Raw genomic sequence first — 25,643 nt, forward strand, 5'->3', positions numbered from 1 at the left:
CTACATTTTCAACATTTTCATCATTTAATTTCTTTATTAAAACGATGAAATCTAAATAAAGGTCCACTTTGTAATTTAAGGGTTTTAACCATAGACCGTATATCAAACTACCAAAACCAAAAAAATGTCCTTAGCACATCCTACTTCCGTGTTTCTAATTAGTTTCATTAAGCTGTGCCAGAGTATCTTTGTCTCTACTGAACATACAAAGAAGATCTCTCCCTGTGCTGTGTTTCCTCTCTGGTCCTTGGCTCAAAAGATTGTGCACATCTCTGGAAGGCGTCAGTGTTAGCTTTAACATTGAGCTGTAGCTGCTGTGTGTTTTACCCTTGTCTTATAGCATGCACTGGTTCCCAACCTCCCCCCCACAGCCCTGTCAGCTGGGGCTTAGCACAACATTGCATTCTCTATGGGCCCCTCCCAGAGTTTCTGCAGGTTTCACCAAGTCCAATCTAAGACTTTATAATTTTTTAAGACCATTTTGAATGACATTTAAGACCTTTTATCACAATATCAACTGAGCCTTAAATTCAGTTTTTTCAAGCCAAGTATCGCTAAACTTGCACATCCCCAAAGCTAAACAATAAAATCAGTTTTACGTCTGTGGTTAGTTAGTAAGTTGATGCTCTGCGTGTTCTTGAGGAGGCGGAGTCTCGGTGACGCCCTGAAGGTGCTCAAGTCCTTTATAAACACCACTGCTCGATGTTCTACTGTCTGTGTTTCCTGTCATCTCTTCATACAAACACATGCTGCACAGTTGGGTGGTTTGTGGTTTAGCTCATGACTTTATACTAGCTTGGTGTTAGAGGAAAGGGATCAGACTCACTAACTGGACCTCTGTCCTCTGGTCTCCTGGTTTGGATCTTAAATGACTGAAGAGTACGGTGGCTCTGAAGGGCAAATCACGACGGCAAATAGGAAAACACGACAGCAAATAGAAAAACACGACGGCAAATAGAAAAACACGACGGCAAATAGGAAAACACGACGGCAAATAGAAAAACACGACAGCAAATATGAAAACACGACGGCAAATAGAAAAACACGACGGCAAATAGGAAAACACGACGGCAAATAGAAAAACACGACGGCAAATATGAAAACACGACGGCAAATAGAAAAACACGACGGCAAATATGAAAACACGACGGCAAATAGGAAAACACGACGGCAAATAGAAAAACACGACGGCAAATAGAAAAACACGACGGCAAATAGAAAAACACGACGGCAAATAGAAAAACACGACGGCAAATAGGAAAACACGACAGCAAATAGAAAAACACGACGGCAAATAGAAAAACACGACGGCAAATATGAAAACACGACGGCAAATAGGAAAACACGACGGCAAATAGAAAAACACGACGGCAAATAGAAAAACACGACGGCAAATAGAAAAACACGACGGCAAATAGAAAAACACGACAGCAAATAGAAAAACACGACAGCAAATATGAAAACACGACGGCAAATAGAAAAACACTTCAACAAATCACAAAACACAACGGCATTAACTTCTACCGGAAAAGGTAGGGCCTATCTAGCAGTGGACGGACCCTCCTGATTGGACAGACGCACTGTCTGTCTTTCGCGCTCCCAAATCACCCACAATCCTATGCGCGCGGCTTTGCCGGCTCGTTAAAAAAACAACAACAATGGCGGACCTAAGTGGGAGTGGGAGCGGCATCGCTGATGGCACAATTAACATTTAAATGTAAGTATATTTAGTGTTTGCCGTACATTTGTTATCACCGTTAATGTGTTACATCAATGTCAAGCGTTACGCATTAATGCTGGTACAAATTGCTATTATAATTAGGTAGATACACCCCGAGCTAACGTTAAGCTAACTGAACCTATCATTTAACATTAGGCTGTTAGCTAGCTAGCTGTGTTGCTGTCTTTTATGCCATTTGTGTTCGTAAAGTTTAATGTCCGGTGGCATTTTCATCTCTTTTTGTAAGCCGTTACTGTATATGCGTAATGTTAGCAGAGATTTAGAAATTGGTGTGTTTATCAGTTGTAGCTGCAGGATTGGAGGTAAAGCTGCACCTTGTTATCTTCACTAGCAACGTTAAATGAAAGCTAAAATGTATGAGTAGTTTCCCATGTAACAAGTATAACATTCCGTTATAGCATTTATAATGATAAATATATTTTTCTTGTGTTTGCTGTCTTTTAACAGGGACTAAGGAACAAATGGAGGCTGCACTACAACGCTGAAGTTGGCATCCGATTCGCAGCTTCCGATTCGGCAGTTAAGGGGAAATTTAAGGGGAACTTAAAACTGTCCGATTCAGCAGGGAAACATAATTTACATTGCTAAGTGACTGATCCTCCGTTTTTTGAACCTCTTACTGTATTGAATGAGTGTTAGTCATTAAGGTAAATTATTAATTATGTCTAAAACACACTTTTAGATTTGTGAAAGCTTTGTCTTTATGAGAACACAATAAAGGGAGATTTCACCGTTTTTCTAAACTTGTCAAATCAGGACTAAATTATCCCAGAGAGTCTAAGGAGTCTTAAAAACACAGTTTGAGATTTGTGAAAGCTTTATTCTATTTGTGAAAATGCAATAAAGGGAGATTTTACTGTATTTTTCACATATAGACTACATTGGACCAGGTCCAGATCCAAAACACAATACTTAAGACTTGTCAAATCAGGACTAAATTATCCCAGAGAGGCTAAATAAACTGTTTTATTTTATTGCCACAGCATGGCCTTTGCTAATTGACATTCAACGTACAAGTCCACGTCTCTCCATGTCATTTCTTATATCCATGAGCAGGTCTTCCTTCTCACTTCAAAAGAAAAGTAGAAAAAGTTATTTTTACCTTTTGGAAATCAATCCAAATATCGTCAAAGATTTGCCAGTGGTTTAATTTACTCTTCAAATCCTTCTCCTTCAACATAAGTGTTGTTTTCTCACCTTTCCTCAGAAAAAGAGGCAGGACTGAGTATTAAGATTTTTTTTAATTCATTTTAATCATAGGCCATTGTCTCAGGTGAGGAGCAACCCCACTTCTGGGGAACGCTGGGTCCCGATCTTTGATGATGAAACCCAGCTGGACAGGATTGTGAAATACCTGTCAAACTTCCTCGACAGCTGTGACACACTCTCTGATAAAGTGTGCACCATGGTGTCTTCTGACAGGATCAAATACATCCTAAATGTGTTGCTGTCAGAGATAGGTCCACAGCAGTTCCACATTATATTCATGAAGACATTTTTTTCTATGACTTCAGTTTGTGTTAATTCTAGCGGCCACTTTGGACAAAAGTGGTAGTATTTTCACCACACCTGCTGTCGTAAAGGTCTTTTCTTTACGGTGCTGTATTGCCCACTGTAGATTACCAAGTTTGCGTTACCGTGTTTACACAAGTACAGGGGAAGACCTGCTCATGGATATAATAAATGACATGGAGAGAGTGAGTTAATTCTTGTCCAGTTTTGACAAGTTTAGGTATTGTGGTTTTGGATGTGGACTTGGTCCAATGTGGTCTACATATGCAAAAAACAGTAAAATCTCCCTTGATGACATTTTCACAAATAGAATAAAGCTTTCACACATCCCAAACTGTGTTTTTAAGACTCCTTAGCCTCTCTGGGATAATGTAGTCCAGATTTGACAAGTCTAGGTGGATCTAGACCTAGTCTAATGTGGTTTATATGTGAAAAAAAAACTTTGTGTTCTCATAAAGACAATAAAGCTTTCACAAATCTAAAAGTGTGTTTTAGACATAATTATAAATTTACCTTAATGACTAACACTCATTCAATACAGTAAGAGGTTAAAAAAACAGTTTTAAGTTCCCCTTAACTGCCAAATCAGAAGCTGCGAATCGGATGCCAACTTCAGCGTCGTGGCTGCACTAGCGTCACCAGAAGGGAGAGATGAGGAGGAGAGGGAAAGCAAAAGACAAGCAGGGAGACAGAGGCCAAAAAGAGATGTTGAATAGATTATTTGCTATATTAGAGATTGCCATTCAAAAAATAAATGCATTAAATTAACTAGTTTGTCTGTGACTTTTAAGTTTTTGGGTGTGTATATAATATAAACTGTTTTTCAATGTTTATTTTTCCATCAAATTATGACCTGGACACAGGAAACTTCTAACTGAGTAATTATATTCAGATGCTACCTGTTTTAATAACTAGTTAGGTATACAAGCTCTAAAAAGACATTAATGAAACGTGTATCTTTATTATAACATTTATTCAAACATTACTATATACTGTACACAAGTATATTCAACATGAAGCGGCGATCAGACTCAGCTCCCGATGATGGTGTTGCTTCCGGACTGCAGACAGAAGGAGAAAGATTAGGTTAGTCCAGTAGTTATCCAACCTGTCCTGGTAAGATTAGGTTAGTCCAGTAGTTATCCAACCTGTCCTGGTAAGATTAGAATTGTATCATAAGTATATTTAAGCATACTGAAACATGAAGGTACTTCATGTAACTGTGTAGTGGTGTCGTTTCTTCATCATGGTCTTAACTGACAACTGTTGACCATTTAACACACTTACACCTACCTTTACTGTATTAGTGGGTGTTTATCAATGGAGGTATTATGACTTTTCATATGTTGGTTGTAGCCTTGTAGCTTGTGTGTTTACAGTACTATTTACCCTTTCTCACTTGCAGTTTAATGCATATCATACTGCCTGTGGTAGCTCATTAGCTGGTAGCGTTTACCTTGTAGTTGCTGATCATATTTTGCACTGCATTTGTCTGAAAGCTAGAAGTTACTGAACAATGAGCTAATGTTGCATACATGCAGTAAACTACAAGCTAATGTAAACGGTTAGCTACTGCAATTCTCCTTACCGGTAAGTGTTATGACTACTGTACAAACATGAACTCCCACGAGTTTTTAATTTATTGACATGGGATAAATAAGACAAAACGACTATTGCTTACATTAAAGCCTATCGGTGTCGGTAACGTTACCTACCTTTGCACATTGCGAGCAAAGTTCCTGACAGAATATTCTCCTCCTGCAAGCAGACTGACGCCGATTCACCAACAGCACAGTTCATAGTTCCACATCCATTTCGTCCAGTGTTTTGAAATGAGAAACGGCTAGTCCGTCTGTTAAAAGCATAGACAGTGAGGCACTTTTATTTTTTCACCTCTCCTTCCTGTCAAAAGACAGACAGTGCGTCTGTCCAATCAGGAGGGTCCGTCCTCTGCTAGATAGGCCCTACCTTTTCCGGTAGAAGTTAATGCCGTTGTGTTTTGTGATTTGTTGAAGTGTTTTTCTATTTGCCGTCGTGTTTTTCTATTTGCCGTCGTGTTGTCGTGTTTTCATATTTGCCGTCGTGTTTTCATATTTGCTGTCGTGTTTTTCTATTTGCCGTCGTGTTTTTCTATTTGCCGTCGTGTTTTCATATTTGCCGTCGTGTTTTCATAATTGCCGTCGTGTTTTCATATTTGCCGTCGTGTTTTCATATTTGCTGTCGTGTTTTTCTATTTGCCGTCGTGTTTTCATATTTGCCGTCGTGTTTTCCTATTTGCCGTCGTGTTTTCCTATTTGCCGTCGTGTTTTCATATTTGCCGTCGTGTTTTTCTATTTGCCGTCGTGTTTTTCTATTTGCCGTCGTGTTTTTCTATTTGCTGTCGTGTTTTCCTATTTGCCGTCGTGTTTTTCTATTTGCTGTCGTGTTTTCCTATTTGCTGTCGTGTTTTCCTATTTGCTGTCGTGTTTTCTTATTTGCCGTCGTGTTTTCATATTTGCTGTCGTGTTTTCATTTTTTCTGTTGTGTTTTCCTATTTGCCGTTGTGTTTTATGATTTGTTGTTGCGTTTCTCTAATTGCTGTGGTGATTTGCCCTTCAGAGCCACCGTAGAAGAGACACACAAGGTAATGTGTGAATGTGTTGATGTTGGTGTTTAGTTTGATTCATAAAATGTTTTAAAGAAAAGGACTCTAACAGTGTTTCTGCCTTCTTCTCAGGATGTGTCTGTTTTAAAACCTCCCCCGGTAATTGCAGCACTTTATGAGCTGTACTACCTGCTTATAGGCTTTATATATAGGAAGTCTCATTACCCTTTTTCACAATCAAATGTTATTTATTGGCCTAATATATTTCATTTTCAATTAGTGTTAAAATGATGTTTTGTGTAAAAGAGAGTTGGTTAATTAGAAGTGATTATTCTGTAACCCTTATGTTAATTTGATGTTATTATGTATTATATTCAACATTTTAGTTAACATAACTGAAAGAGAAAATAAGTGAAGAGAAACTGAACAGGGTGGAAGGTGGGGGGGGGGGGGCTGAGAGTTGATGTTATTAGCCTATGTATTAATCCTGTGGCCTTTATGTTTTTTATGAAGTCAATAATTTGGACTGTTCTCTATGGAAGAGAAATAAAAAAGAAGACAAAACAACTGTTTATGAGTTCCTGTTTTTTGTGGTGAAGCACGTGTTTCTTAGTCTGGCTATCACCAGACCAAGCTCAATCTTTTAAGATTGAACTACAGGATGAAATCAAATTGTTTACCCAGTCTACGTGTTTCTAGTTCGGCCACAGCTCAGAGGTGAAGAAGTGTTTTTCTGTCTAGTTGATAGACTTTATTTTAGTATGAAATGTGATGCCTTTTCCTAAAGTGGCACAAAATGTTTAAACATGTAAAATATTTTCTAGATTTAGATTTTTTTGTAGGTTACAGTTGGAACACATTTCTGCACGTTCTGTTGTTCTGGGTCAAATTCGACCTGCATTTCGGAAAAAATTATTTTAGTTTCACCAGAGAAGTCAAATAGAAGGGTTATTATGGGTTATGGGAATTCTTGAAATTGTGAAAGTGTACACTGACATGTCTTTCTAGAATTCTTTCTTTTTTTTGTGGCCATGATGATAACCGAGCAGCACATTTGACAGTTAAAAAATCAACCTGTCAGCTCAGCTCTTACTACTTATCAGCCAACAGATTCACTGATATTGATTTATCTGCAATAAACTGATGTTAGTCGTGTGCTAAAAGCAGGATGATGAACAGGATCAGCTGAGTAAACAGACTGTATATGTTCTCTCTCTGACCTGTAATAAGTGAACTCTGAGCTCATGTGTTTGTGACTCTTCACCTCTGTCTCCTCTCACAGGGAGAAGATGATCTGCAGCATCCTGCTGCTCATCATCCTGACCTCCTGTGTCTCTGGTTAGTTTACAGCTTCACTTTATTATCCACTAACACTAAACAAAGAATCACTAAAGTGTCCACAGAAACATGTGGAGATGGAGTTTAAAGTTGTCAGTGTCTGCTCCTCACTTTCCCTCTCTGTCTCCTCAACAGGAACATTTGTAGTGAATGTGACCCAGACCTCCTATCAGGCAGAGGAGAACCACGACATCACACTGGAGTGGACCTTCACAACCAACCCTCACAGTTCCTCCAACTATCTTTCTATCTTCTGTGAACTGTTAAATAATCTCAGACCATCAGTCCTGTTTTATCTCCATGAAGGAGTTGAGGTCCCAGAGTCTCAGGATGAACAGTTTGCAGGACGAGTCCAGTGGGACAAAGACGTCCTCAGAGAAGGACAACTCAGACTTCATGTGTCCAGACTCAGGACTGAAGACTCGGGGCAGTATGTGTGTAAAGTGTTCACAAGTAATGAGAGTAGCTCTGGTAAATGTTGGCTCCATGTCACTGGTAAGTTGATGCAGAACTTTCTTTCAGTTTCAATTCAGCAGCTTTTTAGATATATAACAAGAAAACTTTGAACTTCCACAATCCTTACACTTCTTTGTCTTATAGGAAAATGTTCCCCTTCACATGAATGAAAGGCACATTCTGCACTAATACAACGGCTCGACGTTTAAGCACAGCACATAATACAACAGCTCCACATAAACATGGAAAGAGCACTGCTCAGCCTCTGGGTAGTACATGCATTGAGTGCCAATAACATAGTTTTGAAAATCGCATATTTTATCACATGATTAAAATTCTATTATTTTGCATTTCAGAACAGTTTTTAAGTACATATTAACAATCGAAAGCAATTTTTACCAGTGTATCTTGATTGGGAATCAAATAAATGCAAAGTTACTTTATGAACTTGATTTTAAGATTTGTAATTATTGATTTACTGTAAACAAAAGAAAAAAGTGTGAATCTGTCATTATTGCACTATTCCTCCAAGTACCTAACTAAAAAACTAAAAATCCCTATCCTTACTAGAGTCAATATAGTGTTTAGTAACTCCTAAATAATGTTGATTACTCACTGACGTCTAGTGATCACCGGTTAATGAGACAGAGTTTGCAGCACTTTGCAGCTGTTCCAGTGTGGCTACTTTCTCCGTGTGGTACAGGCTGTGTATCCGTGAAAACTACTGTCTCCCTCGACAGCAACGAGACAGGTCAACCATAGTATGTCTTTAAGACCCGAGTCCTCTACGATGCTGACAGGTCTGCAGTTAGTTGCCACCCGTTTCGCAAGAGCTGTAGTAATTTTTTGTAAATATTTTAATTCGGCTTTACACAATGTGCATATGGCTTTCGACTTGTCTACGAGCTGTCCGGGAGTTTTGGAAAATAAAAAGCGCCATTCAGGATTTCATTGCTGCTGTCTTTCTCCATCATGCCTGCAGCCTGCAGCAGCAGGATGTGTTACGAGGAAGTGGCAGCTTGATGAAAGCTAAGCCGAGTGAAGTGTAAAATAAATTAATAAATGCCGGCATGCGATTAATGCGATTAAAAAAAATGTATCGCATCGCGTCGGCCCTTAACCGCATCGCGATTAAGGCGTTAACGCTGACAGCCCTAAAATAAACCAAAGACAGATTGTTGTTATTATCAGTAGTGGCCCATAGAGGGCAGCCCTTCTGGCATTGGCCCAAATTCCAGATGGCCAGTCCGTCACTGTGGTTCAGTGTCACTGGTAAATTAATTCAGGAGAATTTTGAAAAATGAAAGATACAGATTATTTAGTCATTCTTTTTCACTAAAAACTGTTTTTTTCCCTGTCAATCTGGCCGTAGGCGTAATTTACAGGGGGGATGGGGGGTTACAACCCCCCAATAATTAAAACTGGCCAGTGCACACCCCAAATAAATCTATTTTAATTTTCTTTACATAACTAAAGACATTTGCACCATAACTGTACTAAAAAATGTACTAAAATGCAGAAAATTAAGTGTTTTGGTTGACGCTCCAAATTTACAACCCCCCCCTCCTATACATACATTTGGTTTGTTTACATAGTAGTCATTAGCCGCTAGCTAACGAGTCACTCTAATGAATTTATAATTAAACCTGGATAAATGCACTTTACCCAGGCCTTTTTGAGAATATGCATACATTACTAAGATACCCAGTCTTGACTGAAGAGAGAGAGAGAGACAATTTACTCATTTAACTTCAAAAGGTGTCTGCAGAACTGAGGATACAACTTTTATTGAAAAGGTTGAATAACATGTTGACGTGTATAATAACTTATAGTCTGAACATGAGGAGGATGCTGAGCATCATTACATAGGCAGTACATAGACTAGACAGCTTTGTTAAAAAGAATGAAGGAATGAATGAATGAATGAAGAAATTATAGAAGGTTTAATGTAATATTGGTAATACAGATCTTCAAAGAGCTATGGTAGTCATTTTGGGTTAAAATCAAGGTGGTGTTGTGCCACATTTGGCCACAAGATGTCCTCACACTCTCATTTACTCAGTCACTCACATAGTGTGTGATCTCTCTGCCTTTGGTTGTGGCTCCTTTCCTCAAAGTCTGTGTTTTGACCCCTGCAGGTCAGACTCCATCCATTTCCCTCTATGACAGTCACCGTGCTGTATCAAGATAACTCTACAGGGGACCAGTGTGGTGTGATCCAGATCTCACTAAGACAGGAAGGACTGAATGTCTTTCACTGATCTGAGGCTCAACAACACAGGCACCTAAACATTTATCCCCGGTGTTAACGAAGATAGTCTCAGCAAGAGATGTGATCTCAATGTTACAGGTAAGATGACATCATACATAGAACCACTTACATATCATGCTAAGAAATAAACAGTAGCTCATTCATCATCAACCATTCACTGTAGGCTAATTTCATGTTGCATGATGTGTGTAATGAAACTGTTGTTGAGGTTTTGAGCTGCATAAGATGCTCCTGTCAGATATCTGGTGTCTGATTCAGCATCCTGCTGTGGTCAAAATGTCACATGTCTCTTAATAATCTGTATATTTGATCACAAGCAGTTGGGATTAAACAAAAGAGCTTAAAATATATAAACCAGACTGCAGGTGTAGCATGATTTGGGGTGGTGTGTGTGTGTGTGTGTGTGTGTGTGTGTGTGTGTGTGTGTGTGTGTGTGTTTGTGTGCATGTGTGTGTCTGTGTGTGCGTGGACTTTAATTTCCTTTTATGAAGTAGCATTTTTTTTTTAGTACTTTATTATTTCCCCGAGCACGGTTCTGTCTGTTGTTCTGCATGATAGTAATCCCAATGGCTCAAAAGGATAAATCTTTGTCAAGTACCTCCTGTGTGTGTTCAGTCAGAGCAGTGATAAGGCGTCCTGTAGATAATGTCTCAGTTATACACACTGGAGATCATTCATGTGCAAACAAACCAACATCATATTTTACCAGATGGGAGTGAGAATGTGTTGGCAGGAGACCCAACAGGGACCGCTGCAGGACATGAAGAGACGTGATGGTCCCACTCGAGTTTCAGCACATTCAGGTATATTACTGTTTTCTTTTTCTTTTCTTTTTTTACATAGGCCTACTTACTGCTGCATAGAGTAAGTATCTGCCTCTCCGTCCCTCTCTCAGACACCCCCCCACTTCCCAACAGCTATTTGCCTCTCTGGCTGCCAGCCAGGTATCAGATTACAGTTCCTCCCTCTGTATGACAGTATCATACCAACCCGTTGATGATGATGTGTTACAGCGTGTGGGTCTGCTACTGGGAGGACTGGGAGCTTTAACCAAACACTACGAGAGAGAATCTGAGTCTGAATCCATTATTACTGTCTGGGACCTTTCAGGATTCTTACTGGGAATACTGGGACTTCATTAAAACGGTTTTTAGAAGTTTTTGCTTCTCTCACTTCCCATACTACAAACAAACAAAGCAAACTTTTTGCAAGTATTCTAGTCGATTCTAACAGCAAGATGAATATGCTACTACTGAGCTGTTTTTAAAAGTCGATTGGATGAGTTTTCAGGTGAGTGTGATCTTCTTAGTGAATATTTGCTACATGTATAAAAGGTAAAGCTGCGTGTTTAGACCTCCATCACTCCTCTACTCTGCTGCTGCTGCACGTAGCATGGCTGCAGGCTACATGTTGAGAACTAGTTTTATAAACTGGTTTGCTGTGTCTGTCAGTAACATACATGATTACATTACTTGGTCGTTTAGTTTTTATAGAAACCATCCCATCTGGTTCATGTTCTGATATCAGCTCTCACTAAGACACTGGCTGGGTTTACATTACAGTGATGTCTGGGGGAATATCCGAGGTGTGGCTGGACCATATTCAGACAGTGTCAGTAACCACCCAGACACAAGTTAACACCAACCAGTGCTCTGTGAAATAGTCTGTCATCATTTAATGCCGATATTAAAACGATTTAGACATTCTTACACACAAAAAACCTACAAGCAATGTATCCTATTGCACAAACTTCGTATTTGAAATTTAATTTGAACAAAGAGTTATTTATCTACTCCAGTAGAGCCCAGGCCCTCTTGTGGTGGATGTTGAGCACAAAACTGTGCTGTCACTAGTAAATATTATTTTAATTAACTATATCAACTGTTTTAATGAACCTGATTCTGACTGAACAAGTCAAGTTATTAACACCATTAATCCATGATTGCCCTTTACGTTATGCTGTTCTTTTAGTTGAGTAGTTAACTCTGGTGTTGATGATGAAGAGCAGCAGGCTCGTCTTGGTAACTGTTTCTCAATACTTCACTTTAACAAATGAAGAGGTTTAACTTGAGGAACCTTTTGGAGAACTTTCTAACTAAATAAAGTTGATTTAAATGGTCTTTGCTGACTGTTATAGGTCATTTTTAGGGCTGTCAAACGATTCATTTTTTCTTATTCACGATTAATCGCTGAATTTCTATAGTCAATCACGATTAATCGCATGTTTTATCACATGATTAAAATTCTATTTTGCATTTCAGAACTGTTTTTAAGTACATATTAACAATGGAAAGCCATTCTTACCAGTGTATCTTGATTGGGAATCAAATGAATGCAAAGAAAGGTTACTTTATGACTTGGCTTTAAGATTTGTATTTGTTTATTATTTCACCCATTTTAAGTAAAGGTGCTGCAAAGGGTCAAAATAGTAGTCTAGTCCCGAGAGGCCGTAGATTCTAGTGATTTTAGAACAGCTAAGGGGCGTTGTTAGGCACGACGCGAAGCCGAGTGAAGTGTAAAATAAATTAATAAATGGCAGTATGCGATTAAAAAAAATGAACGCGTTATGCTTGGCCCTTAATCGCATTGCGATTAACGCGTTAATGCTGACAGCCCTAGTCATTTTTAAATCTACTTTTTCTTTTCTTTGTGAAGACTCACATTCACAGAGTGATTCAACTTATAATTCAAACGTTCACAGACGTTGGCGAGATGGGACGAGATAGTCCTGTCCTGGCAGGTTTTTCTTCAGCGATTGTGAGATATGTGAGCATATCTCCCTTATCATCTATGTAGCCTGCCAACAATCTGCTTCAGCCATGCTTGAACTAAATCTACCAAAAACCTCCTGTCCTCTGCTGACTGGTGGATGTTATTTCTGTTCTTTCCTAATGTTCACTTCCCTATTTATATTAAAGAAGTTGTTATGACTCTTCTGTGTGTAAACATTTTTACACTAACTTACTCAGAGAAAGTTAATCAACAAAAAAGATAATATATGTTATTAGTGCTGAAATACTCAAGGTGTTTATTTAGATCAAGTGGCTTCTTCCCATGCTAACAGGGATCTGGTTTGACTTATTGTAGTGAAAGTATAGAAATGATTTATCGATCAGGTAAAGACTAGGGATGAGCGAGTACAGCATTATCTGTATCTGTATCTGTATCTGTTAACCATATGAATTATCTGTATCTGTATCTGTACTCGGACTGGGCGGGGCCTAACCCGGGAGTGAGCAGGATTTAACCCGGAAGTTGGTCGGTTTGTGTTGAAATGGGCGGGGCTTTAACCGGTATGTTTTAAGCATGCAATTGATATGGGTTGATCAGAAATTGTTATATTTATTGCTGATTAGAAAACTATTTACATGACAGCATCAGCATTGAGCTTCAGATCAATGGTTTTGATCACGATAACAAACGAACTATATACAGAACAAGAACAATGAATACAACACATGAGGTTGCAATTATGAAGTAAAATGTAATGAACAAGAGTTTTCATACTCAACATAACTTTATTTTTTTAACTTGAAATTTTTTTATGATCAGTGTGATTTTTTTTTTTTTTTTTTGGTTCTTTTTTTTAAAAAATTTTTTATTTCCACACCAGGTATGTGTGTGTGTGTGTGTGTGTGTGTGTGTGTGTGTGTGTGTGTGTGAGTGTGTGTGAGTGAGTAAGAAAGAGAGAGAGAGGGGGGCGGGCGGGGGGGTGGACTGTGTTCTACGGATCAAATAGTCCGACGCTGTTTTTCAGATCTGTTTAGAGCCAGCTGACGGTTTAAAAAAGAAAAAAAATCTCCGACAGGCAGAGACGCAACGCGAGTCGCATTCTACCAAGAACCACGTCTGAACAAACCCCACGTTTACCAGAACTCTACTGGTTAATAAGGAAGTACTACAAACCGAAGTAAAAAACCAACCTGAAGCTGAAGAAACCCTAAACGTTAACAGAAAAGACCGGCGAACCTGAGAGACAGAGAGAGAGAGAGCTGTTCTCTTCTCAGTGTTCTGTGTGTGAGTGAGCAGAGCGGGACACACACAGCAACACAATACATCTGTATGTGTGTAGGGGAGGGGCGCTGTGATGACCAGCCTATCACAGAACGCAGACACAGTCAGCTATCCAATGAAGATTTTTATTCAATCCGAGCACAGATATTGACTCATATTACTCATATAATACTCGTACTCGGCAAAAGTGCTTTATCCGTACCGGATACTCGTTTCAGCCGAGTATCCGGCTCAACTCTAGTAAAGACCCTGTCCTCAAACTGAGAGAAATCCAATCAACAGTCTAAATGTCCTCCCAGTTCCTCAAAGACTCCTGAATGTCAGCTGAAATAGACTGTGAGGAGGTTTAACATGAGAGGTAGTCTACTGGTCTGTACATTAAAACATAAAGAAAAGTTTTATTAAACTTCATTAGATTAGCGGAGAGTCCAGAGTTTCCCATCATGCACTGTGGTCGGTGGAGAGAAGCTGGAAACAGTAGATGTTTTCAGTTTAGATTTGTTATGAGAATATGGAAATTTGAGCACCTGGGACTGCTTGGCCACTCAGCCTCACATGACACGCTCGAGCCTTTATCCCCTCCCACAGCTGCTGCATGGTGTGGTTGGTGTTTGGATGTGCTCATTAACTCCATACTGGCTGTCTGTTGCAGAGAAGACAGACACAAGATGGACCTCTGTCCTCTGGTCTCCTGGTTTGGTTCTTAAATGACTGAAGACACACAAGGTAATGTGTGAATGTGTTGATGTTGGTGTTGTCATGATATGAATCCTGTTGTACAGATTTAGTGTGTGAGGGTTGGTGGATTAGACCAGAAGTTAACAGATAATAATGTGGTCGGTTCTCTCAGTAAAGAGACAATTCAACAACATCCTATAATATAAACAGTTAGTAAAGAGTCGTTTTCATTATGACAACATGAGGTTGTTTGAGTGTATACTGTTTTTATATTGCAACAGTGAAAGAGGAAGTGTTGAAAGTGAATGTCAAGCTCTACTTCCTAAAACCTTTTAATAGGCAGCTTTATAAGACATTAAACAGCAGCTGCAACATTTAGTAAAGAGTAATTTTCATTATGACAACATTTTAATGTTATTTGTTCTATCTATTGTCCAGGACTCAGAGGCGTCATTAGGCCTCGGCGCAAGTCTCTCTCTCTCTCTCTCTCTCTCTCTCTCTCTCTCTCTCTCTCTCTCTCTCTCTCTCTCTCTCTCTCTCTCTTTATTTCATTATTTCTTTATTTATTTTTTAGGCCTATAATAGAATAAAAAGCCCCAGGATGGCACATGCAAATTATGAAGATAAGTATTTTCCAAGGCACTCACAGTTCTTACATTTTTTGTAGAACTCATGGTAGAACTAACTTTGTCCAGTTTATTTTTCCGAGGCGAATAGTACTGAAAAATAGTAGCCCACCTACCTACGTGCGGGGTCTGACCATCATTAGCAGGGACATGCACAGGTACTTGCTATTGTTGCCCGTGCAACTGCCCGTTAGCCATGATTGGCTTAGCTGCCCCTCTGGTGAAAGAGCCTAAATAAACTTTTCTTTCTTTATTTTTTTTTAATTTTTTGCTGTGGTGACTGCATTATTACGATAATACGCCAATCATTACTAAAGTTAAATCAAATTAAATGCTATATCATCCATAGACAGAAATAAAATATTAGAAGCACTTTTCCTGTGATGGCTGAGTGTTACTGAGCAGCCTCCAACTGTCCAGAAAGAGAAGAATGCAGAGAGAACCTGATTCCCCTTCAGCGAATATCAGTTACAGATCAGCAGCTGTTGAATCAGAGTTTACTCATTAACAACTGAGGCAAAACTGTCAGAATGAACTGTTTATATCACAGACACACAAAGAAAATATTAGTTTCTCATTGGCAGCTAATATAACAGCAGGTAACCATAGCGATGTTGATGTTTCACACATGAAAATCAGCAAAATGAACACAAACAACCTGTAGAAGGTGATGAAACACATTCATGATATAAAAGTCTAATTACAGAACAACGAAAACAATGTTCTCATTATTTTTATGGGATGTCTGGTCAAACTGTTAGGGGAGACCGGGGCAATCGTAACATATTTTACATTTTCCTTCATAACTCACAGACGACTTGAAATACTCTCGTCATCTTTTGGTACAAGAAACATATATATGTGCTCTAATTAATGATACAGTTAATACATTTAGAGTAACAAGGACAAGACTATAATACATTGAATGCAAAAAGTCAGAATGTTACAATTGCCCCCAATCTTAATGTTATTTAAGATTTTTTTGTATTTGGTTAAAATTCTTTTTTCTTATGCAACAGTTACTTTGTATGTATGTATTTGTTTTTTATGTATTTATTGTTTTTTGTATTAATGTTTAATATGTTTGATGTTTATGTATGCACCTTTCACCATGGCAACGACAAAACCCTTTTCTGATTCTGATTCATATGCTTTCAAAGCAAAAATGTATTTCTATTTTTGCAGAGGCTAGGCAGCTATTGTAGTGTTAACTAGTTATTTATTATTTGAATTGAGTTAAAAGTAGATTGTTCTTAAAAACATTGATCAGGTCAAGAAAGGAACTTGTAGACATGGCTATATAATATTTCCACTTTCTGTCAATATCTAATAATTTTATTAAAAAGAGGTGCCTACAGGATCATGGGACCTCTGTCTGCAGGTTCCCTGTTTCCTTGTTGTTTACTGTCTCCTGTGTTCTCTGTTGCGTTTTACCCTGTTCTCATCCTTGTTGCCCCACCCTGATGTCCCCCTGTTTCCCCCTCGTTGTATTTAGTCTCTGTGCTGTGTCCTCCCTCCCAGTCTGTCTGTCATTCCCTGCGTCTCTCATTCCTGCTGGTTTATTCCTTTCATGTCTTCTGGTTTTCTAGTGGTAGTCGTTAGACTGACAGCAGCAGCAGGGGCAGCAGCAGTTCTACTGATTCTCTATCTTTGTTTTAAATCTATTAATGAGAAAAGAAACATATATTCAGCCGTACAGATGTCGAGTTTATCAGAGAAAGGAGCCATCAGGACTAACAGAACTCAGTCTGGAGGACCCTCTTTAAATGAGTCATCAGAGCATAAAGTCACAGTCATAAAAACTAAATCAGACTCCTAGAGTCTCTCCTCCTTCTGTTCTTAGTGTCAGTTTCAGTGAAACACAGTCTATACGTGGATCAGATAATAACTGATGTATTTAAGACGCTGATTGTACTTGTTCAAAACTAACTAGACTATATGCCTACACTTCCTCTTTTTATTGCCTGTAAGGAAACTTTGCATTAAAAAAACATGATGATCAGCCATACTTTGTAAGTTGAAATTGAAAGTAATCTACGCTGGTGAGAATCTCTGTCGGTGTCTGACACCATTTGGACTGTGTTGATCGACAGACATCCACACAATATTTAAACTGTCAGAACTAAACATCTGCACGGTTTATATACAGCAGCAAACTGATCTGATGTCTGCCTGACATGAGAATGATCTACAGCCTAATATGAGGGTTGAACAATAAACGTTATGATGATCAGATATACATCATTTTAATAGGCTGCATTATCATTCATATTAACAGAATGAATACATCAGTTATTGGAGAACGAGTACAAGCCAAGTATAGTTTTGTCTGTTAACAAAGAAGTGAGTTGCGGCTGTTGGAAACTGTTTTAACTACAGCTTTTAGCTGACTCTTCACCTCTGTCTCCTCTCACAGGGAGAAGATGATCTGCAGCATCCTGCTGCTCATCATCCTGACCTCCTGTGTCTCTGGTTAGTTTACAGCTTCACTTTATTATCCACTAACACTAAACAAAGAATCACTAAAGTGTCCACAGAAACATGTGGAGATGGAGTTTAAAGTTGTCAGTGTGTCTGCTCCTCACTTTCCCTCTCTGTCTCCTCAACAGGAACATTTGTAGTGAATGTGACCCAGACCTCCTATCAGGCAGAGGAGAACCACGACATCACACTGGAGTGGACCTTCACAACCAACCCTCACAGTTCCTCCAACTCTCTTACTATCCACTGTAAACTGATAACTGTCCTCAAAGTATCAGTCCTGTTTGATCTCCATGAAGGAGTTGAGGTCCCAGAGTCTCAGGATGAACAGTTTGCAGGACGAGTCCAGTGGGACAAAGACGTCCTCAGAGAAGGACGACTCAGACTTCATGTGTCCAGACTCAGGACTGAAGACTCGGGACTGTATGTGTGTGACGTGATCTTAAATTATTGGAGTAGCTCTGGTAAATGTCGGCTCAATGTCACTGGTAAGTTGATTCACAAGGACTTTCTTAACGGGTTCAATTCAGTAGAATTAGTCAAATGTTCCCCTTCACATGAATGAAACAGATGTGTTTGGTCTCTTTACAGCAGCGAGGGATCGGCCTGAACCTGAGACACCAAACACAACAAGTCCACCAAACACAACAAGTCCACAACAACAGGAGAGTCAGGGGAGGAGTTACCTCTTATATTTACTGTTGGAACTGTTTAGAATATCATTCGGTCCACTGTTGGTTTTTCTCCTGTATGTTTTGTTTTATTCTTACTTGTCATTAAAAAAAAAGAGAAATCAATATCCCTACTTAAAGAAAAGATACAGGTCAGCAGGGGCATCAGTGGCTACAGTTTAATCAACAACTTGAATGAGATAAAACTGTTAGAATCCAATTTTATACCACAGGAAATCCTAGTTCCCCATTTGCTTGCATGTTACAATTTGATTAATCTGAAACACATCTTTCCTTTATATTCTTTAGTCAGTGACCGTGATTCATATTACACAACTGATAGACAATAATAATAATGGAGGAAAAGATCATCATCATCATCTTCTTCCGCTTATCCGGTAACGGGTCGCGGGGGCTTTAACTTTAACACACAGAGCTTTAACCTTTTCTTCTGTAATGGTCACTTTAATGTACTGGTTCTGTTGTATTATGGTCTGTTACTACCTGTCTCTCTGTCATTGTAAAGCTGTGAGGAGTTAACTCTGGTGATGATGATGAAGAGAAAGATCTAAATGATGAAGAACTAAATGTTTGTTTCATCTGATGTATGATCTGATTCATTCATTTTTTACACACTGAAATGTTTCTCATGTATTTCAATTCATCACTTTAACAAATGAAGACGTTCAACTGAAGAAATCTTTTGACTAAATAACTAAATAAAGTTATTTAAATGTTATTAATTAATTATTAATTAGTTAATTAATGTTCTTTGCCTACTGATATCTGAAAATGTTGCAGCTCTAACTGATCATATTGAACTTCTGATGATTTGTTGAATTGGAACCACGAATGGGAGAAAGTAAACGGGTCACTTTTAAAATCTACTTTTCCTTTTCTTATAGACTCACATTCACTGACTGAATCAACTTATTTAAACATTCAGAGTGTGTATATATATATATATATATATATATATATATATATGAAAACAGCCACACAATACATTTACAGTAAAAAAAAGCAAGGGATAGTTTGCATTATAGAAAACAATATTCATTTTTTGTGGTTAACAACAAAGTCAGAAATGCTTTACAGAGTCAGAAGTGTTTAGCAGAAGACTAAGAAGATTGTCCACCTGTCCACCAGGTGTCCTCAGACTCTCCTCATCCTGATCACCTGGGTCTCATTTCCCAATCACCCTGTCAGCACATATACCAGACCTGGTCCTGGTTGGTCCATGTGGTGTCGGGCCTTTGCTCTGCAGCCTTCTGAATGTGAGTTTAGTCAAGTTGTTTATTGATAAACTGAGTTATTATGATTGTAAATCCCAGTAGCTCATTATGTAACAGGCTACCAGTGAAGTGTTCTATCTCTGAGCAACATACCCAGTGGGTATATAATGAGGCCGTCTGTCTCTGCCTGCAGGAACACAAATGATAGCAGCAGCCCCATGTTGGCCCACTACAGCAGCTCTGATGGAGAGACGTCCACCTTGTTAAGGAAACACTCAGCAGCAGCACAACTCATCACATATGTGAAGAAGGTTCAGGACACTTTGATGAATTACACAGAAGAGTTTAATGAACCAGGCAGTACAGTTTAACCACCATGTGTTATTGTGCAGTGTCGTCCTAACTCTCTGAAGTTCCTGTCCTCCTGAAGGAGGATTTAAACTCATGCTGGAGGTGTTACGTTTAGCTGAACCTTTAAGGTAAACTAAAATGATGCTGGCGTCTAAAACACAGATGCTAAAGACTAGTTCAGTCTTTCAGTCTCAGTTCAGTTATTGCTACCAGCCATTACAAACAGGTATTTAATGGTTGTAATTTATCCATATAGTTCATCCCCAGCTGTATAGGCATGTTTAAGAAATAAAGGGCAACTTTTTCCACTAAGCAGTGTTGTAATGTAACAACGTACAAATACTTTGTTACTGTACTTACTCTAAAAATTAAGTACATTTCAGATACTTTAAGACTTTTAATCAAGGACTATTCTAAAAGGAGACTTTAACTTGTACCAAAGTCATTTTCTTGTAAGATACTTTATACAAGATGCCACTAAGGCCAACAGTGGAGTTGTGTCTGGACTGAATTCAGCAGCCAGGCCTGTCAGAGAAGGAGAGGAGCTGTCTGTCAGCAGAGGTCCCTGTGAGAGGAGACAGAGGACAGGAGTCCTATTATCAGAGAGAACATCTGCAGTCTGTCTTCATTCAGTCATTACAACAGCTGATCCTGTCCTCCATCCTCATTATTAGTAGGGCTGGGGTTAACACATTGATTTTCTGATTCAAATCAATCTTTTATGAATGATCCGATATCGATTCATAAAATCCAGAGACGGATCTTTTAAGAGGCTCCTTTTGAAACCTAGACTGAAGATATTTGTATCTAATGAAACTAGAAGACTTAAGGAATCCATGTCAGGCTAAATAATGTTCAAAAGTTAGGCAAAAAAATGGTTTTAGGTGGTTTAATAACTAAACACCTCTTATGTTTGGCATACGTTTTTATATTCAGAATAAGCTGCACATAAAAAGTAAAAACAGGAAAGTAAAGTAGATTTCCCTCTGAGACAGGAAGTCAAGTAAATACCTCAAAATTATACTTTCACACTTTGTCCTGAAAACACTATTGGCCGAGAGAATAAATACAGGATTAAAACACGTTGTCCTGTTATTTATTATCTACTGGAAGATCATAAGAAGTTTTAAGATCAAATACTGGAGGAAGTTTTTCAAGTGAAATAAAATGTTTCAATGAATCGATGTTCTAATCTGCGTCGATAACTTCAGAGTTGGTGTTATCATGTTAAGAGGGGGGGCATATCATAGTGGGGGGTCTGGCTGTCCTCCCCCAGCGTTATTTTGAGCGTCAAAGACTTAATATCCTGCATTCAGATACACTTTTATGCACCAATTTACGGTGGAAATACCTTTATTTAGTCTATATGAAGAAGAAAAACACAAATAACAATTCAAAATATATCAAAAATATAATGTAAAGTATGTTGTTTCGTGTCATTGGTCATGTTTAAGTGGGTATATGGACATCCTGGAGCTTTCTTAGTGGGTATACTGCATACAGTGCGCAACAAAGAAGTGCAGCTCCAACAGTTTGTTGCATTCAGTAGCGGAGTGGCAATCGGGAGAGTCGGGACTTTTCCCGGTGGGCCGGTAGTTTCGAGGCCGTGAGGGCCGGTCTGATGATAGTTAAACATCGCAAGTTCTCAACAACACCATCCGGCGGCCTGGTGTGCGGCCGCTGCCCGCTGGTCAAACTGAGCAGCCTCCCTCTGCTCAACCCGTCCGGCGGGCCGCAGCAGCCTCTTATTTCAACACTAACACAGTTACAGGCGCCATACCGCGCCGGAGCTCCGGAGCTCGAGCAGCCACCAAGCTGATCGCGGTTACTGTCAGTTCAACTGCTCATCTCCAGTCCTATCTGTGTTTGTGAGAAGTGGCGCTGTCCTGAGTTGGAAGATTGGCTACTTGTTTTTTTTTTAAAGGGCGTGCGCCGGTGAGCACCCACGGAGGGAAACATAAATCCGCGCCTATGAAGTGCAGGTCCCAACCATGGCTAGGATTTTCAGAAATATAGAGATCAGTGGATCAGTGAGCGTCTAATGATGAAAAGCCAAAAAGTGAAAAGGGAAAGGTGGCGCTGAGAAAGTCAGACTCAAAAGGAAACAAGGGATCGTATTGCTGTGCTGTGTGTTGTTCATTCATTCACCGGACCATCCATTTTGTTCTTTATTGAACTATTTTTATGTAGCCTATGATTTTTTATTTTATTGTCAGACTTGTTCTGATTTCCAGTAGTCTATAGTTGATTAATGACAGAACAAAGTGTTCTCTGTGTTTCAGCTTCTTCTAGATATTAGTTCGGATGATATCAGGAGAAAAGGCGGAAGTGAGATTTTATAAAGTGCGCAACACATAAACGCAGCTTCACCAGTCTGACTTGTTTCCTTTTTAATCTTCAGAGTTTTCAATAACAAACATATTCAGAGTTCTACCAGCAGCAGATGAATCAGGGTCATAAATACATCAGTTATTATTATCTGGATCAACTCTCACTGCTAAAGGGTTAAACTGTCTCGAGACAACACTGAAACACATTATTCCCATTTATTCACCTGGACAATATACTTCATATAACTACTAACTATTAATAACTAGTATTGGTATTTATAATGTAATAATGTTGCAATAACAGAACAAATCTGTCTTTTCTATCAGAATCCAATAGGTCATCGAGTATAATTAATAAACTTTGAACGTCGTTTGAACAAATCAATCAGTTTGTTCCTGCAGCTTCTGTTTGGATTATCTGAAAGAGTTTAGAAAGCAGAGATTATCAAATGAAGACGAGGACAGATATCAGCTGTTTAACACCTCCCCCTGAGTCTCTTCTGTCCCTCACACAGCAGCAGCAGCATATCAACATATACACACAGCTGGAAGGTCGAGACTAAAGCTGACTTTCTTCTTTTAGGGAACGGCACATGTTCACACAGATAATAACTCCTAAAAACAGCACGATCATTAAAATCATAAGATCACAGTAATCCCGATCGGTTAGAGTGCTACACCAAGTCCTTAAAAACAACTTCAAGTCCAGGTTCGATAACTAAAATCCCCCAAAGTTGATAAAAACGGGATAGACGTCCAATCATCGCGGAGCCTCTGACCGGTAGACAGCAGCTGGACTCCAGCAGCAGCAGCAGCAGTGGTGGTGAGACTGGAGGAGGACTGTTTCTCAACCAGATCATACGGTCCTAACTTCCTGCTCATAGATTTCTTACTGACGGTAGATGAGGCGATAGTCTATGTGCAAAAAAACCTGGAACCAAATCAGTCACTCGCTACCGAGCTCCACCCACCCAACTCTAGTGCACGACGCGCCCCTCTCCTTCTTCGGTGGTCCAGCTCCGCCTTCGCATAGATTTCTTACTGACGGTAGATGAGGCGATAGTCTATGTGCAAAAAAAACTGGAACCAAATCAGTCACTCGCTACCGAGCTCCACCCACCCAACTCTAGTGCACGACCCGCCCCTCTCCTTCTTCGGTGGATCGCAGTATAAATATGCCCGATTTTAGAAGCCTTTGCACAGTGCAACTTAACGATCATTCTTACATGTAGCCTGCTGTACTTGTAGCCTACATACTATAGGTCTACAGCTCCACTTCATATGACGCATTGTTCTGGAGAGATGCTGATTGACAACATGAGGTTTGTGTTACTGCTGTGATATTTTATGTGTTTTTATCTAACATGAGACTGTACCTCATCAACTGCTTCTGATTCAGAGATTATGAACTCTGAGCTCATGTGTTTGTGACTCTTCACCTCTGTCTCCTCTCACAGGGAGAAGATGATCTGCAGCATCCTGCTGCTCATCATCCTGACCTCCTGTGTCTCTGGTTAGTTTACAGCTTCACTTTATTATCCACTAACACTAAACAAAGAATCACTAAAGTGTCCACAGAAACATGTGGAGATGGAGTTTAAAGTTGTCAATGTGTCTGCTCCTCACTTTCCCTCTCTGTCTCCTCAACAGGAACATTTGTAGTGAATGTGACCCAGACCTCCTATCAGGCAGAGGAGAACCACGACATCACACTGGAGTGGACCTTCACAACCAACCCTCACAGTTCCTCCAACTCTCTTTCTATCCACTATAAACTGTATACTGTCCTCAGACCCTCAGTCCTGTTTCATCTCCATGAAGGAGTTGAGGTCCCAGAGTCTCAGGATGAACAGTTTGCAGGACGAGTCCAGTGGGACAAAGACGTCCTCAGAGAAGGACGACTCAGTGTCCAGACTCAGGACTGAAGACTCGGGGCAGTATGTGTGTAAAGTGCACACAAGTTATGGGAGTAGCTCTGGTAAATATCGGCTCAATGTCACTGGTAAGTTGATTCACAAGAACTTCCATAACAGGTTCAATTCAGCAACTTTTTGTTTTGGATAAATAAAAACCTGAGAATTTAAAAGTGAAAAAATCCACGATCCTTACACTTCCTTCTCTTATAGTGAAATGGTTTCCTTCACATGAATGAAACAGATGTGTTTGGTCTCTTTACAGCAGCGAGGGATCGGCCTGAACCTGAGACACCAAACACAACAAGTCCACCACAAAAGGAGAGTCGGGGAAGGATCGGACTTTACTGTGGACTGACAGCAGCTCTGCTGACTGGTTGTTTCTGTTTTTTCAGACTCTTTCTGTCTAGAAATCAAGATTTCTACTCAGAGAAAAGTTACAGTTCTGCAGGTGGATCAGTGGAAACAGTTTAATCAACAACTATAATGAGACAAAACTGGTAGAATCCAGTTCCATACCACAGAGCCCCCCATTGTCTGTCAGGTTACAACTTTGATTCTTCACACACACATCAGCAAAATCAACACAAACCAACTGAAAAGTGGATTGAAACACATCTTTCCTTTATATTCCTCAGTAAGTTGTTGTTGTAAGTGTAAGTTGTTTCCTCCATCATTTGTGTCTGTAACTTGTTAGACAGATCTGAATATTGAAATACTCGCCTCATATTCCACACAGGATACAGCTCATATGTGCAATTTTTCAAACCTTTTTCATTTAAACTTCTACCAGACCTTATATACAGCTTTTACTTTAACACATAGAGCTTTAAGCTTTTCTTTTTGTAATGTGCACTTTAAACTGAAATGTACTGCTTCTGTTTTATTATGGTCTGTTACTTCCTGTCTCTCTGTCATTGTGAAGCTGTGAGGAGGAGTTAACTCTGGTGTTGATGATGAAGAGCAGCAGAGGGAGCTCTTCACTAGAAGAAGAAATGCTCCATGTCTGCCTGCAGCTTTTTATTGACCTTTATCAGCTGAGACTCTGGTTAAGAGTCTTGTCTTGTGTAACTGAAACTGTAACTTCACCTGCCAAAGACAACGAGAGTTAACTTCTCCACTGCCATCATCCAGTCCATCTTCACCTCCTCCATCAGCGTCTGGTACGCTGCTGCCACCTCCAAGGACAAGGTCCCCCCCCCCCTAGATGTTACACGTTACATTACCGTACATCCTGGACTATAACCTGTCCATTGCATAAACTATCTCTCCTGAACTATTGCACATTCCCTCAACATCTGTTCACATCCTGCACTAAACCATTCAGCCTTCTTTTCTTATTGTTAACTGTAATATTGTTTGGTTGTTATTGTTTATTTTACATGTATTGGTCATTTATTTATATTTATATATGCACCGTCCCCCAAGACAATTATCTTAT

General features: G+C 39.4%; 3 protein-coding genes and 2 long non-coding RNA genes across 7 annotated transcripts in view; 4 read left to right on the forward strand and 1 right to left on the reverse strand.

The window, feature by feature from the left end:
- The window catches only part of LOC116041925, an 85,731-nt gene that overhangs the window by 18,104 nt on the left and 41,984 nt on the right, over positions 1-25,643 (forward strand). The gene's annotated exons all lie outside the window — the stretch shown is intronic.
- Positions 777-14,670, reverse strand: LOC118493680. The gene is made up of 2 exons (XR_004895631.1): positions 14,592-14,670; positions 777-835 (listed from the first exon to the last, which is right to left on the reverse strand). It is a non-coding gene; the product is annotated as an uncharacterized LOC118493680 (long non-coding RNA).
- LOC118493676 lies at positions 7,046-24,732 on the forward strand. The gene is made up of 3 exons (XM_035994352.1): positions 7,046-7,175; positions 7,311-7,670; positions 24,468-24,732. Exons 1-3 carry the CDS (start codon positions 7,127-7,129, stop codon positions 24,674-24,676), a joined length of 618 nt encoding a protein of 205 aa, XP_035850245.1. The 5' UTR covers positions 7,046-7,126; the 3' UTR covers positions 24,677-24,732.
- On the forward strand, positions 14,484-18,721 carry LOC116053097. 2 transcript variants are annotated; one of them, XM_035994351.1, is made up of 5 exons: positions 14,484-14,643; positions 17,638-17,693; positions 17,831-18,190; positions 18,297-18,537; positions 18,581-18,721. In XM_035994351.1, the coding sequence occupies exons 2-5, from the start codon at positions 17,645-17,647 to the stop codon at positions 18,648-18,650; spliced, it is 720 nt and encodes a 239-aa protein (XP_035850244.1). In that variant the 5' UTR covers positions 14,484-14,643; positions 17,638-17,644; the 3' UTR covers positions 18,651-18,721. The 2 variants fall into 2 exon arrangements, with proteins under 2 accessions (XP_035850244.1, XP_035850243.1); XM_035994350.1 differs by having other exon boundaries at positions 14,486-14,643; positions 18,294-18,537; positions 18,581-18,718.
- LOC118493677 lies at positions 23,695-23,997 on the forward strand. The gene is made up of 2 exons (XR_004895627.1): positions 23,695-23,802; positions 23,940-23,997. It is a non-coding gene; the product is annotated as an uncharacterized LOC118493677 (long non-coding RNA).

This window comes from Sander lucioperca, chromosome 17 (genome assembly GCF_008315115.2).
Source record: "Sander lucioperca isolate FBNREF2018 chromosome 17, SLUC_FBN_1.2, whole genome shotgun sequence".
NCBI lineage: Eukaryota > Metazoa > Chordata > Actinopteri > Perciformes > Percidae > Sander > Sander lucioperca.

Coding starts and splice junctions, on each gene's coding strand:
- LOC116053097 (XM_035994350.1), top strand. CDS start 17,645: ATGATCTGCAGCATCCTGCTGCTCATCATCCTGACCTCCTGTGTCTCT. Junction 17,694..17,830: donor CCTGACCTCCTGTGTCTCTG/GTTAGTTTACAG, acceptor TCTCCTCAACAG/GAACATTTGTAGTGAATGTG. Junction 18,538..18,580: donor AGATACAGGTCAGCAGGGGC/ATCAGTGGCTAC, acceptor ATGAGATAAAAC/TGTTAGAATCCAATTTTATA.
- LOC118493676 (XM_035994352.1), top strand. CDS start 7,127: ATGATCTGCAGCATCCTGCTGCTCATCATCCTGACCTCCTGTGTCTCT. Junction 7,176..7,310: donor CCTGACCTCCTGTGTCTCTG/GTTAGTTTACAG, acceptor TCTCCTCAACAG/GAACATTTGTAGTGAATGTG. Junction 7,671..24,467: donor ATGTTGGCTCCATGTCACTG/GTAAGTTGATGC, acceptor GTCTCTTTACAG/CAGCGAGGGATCGGCCTGAA.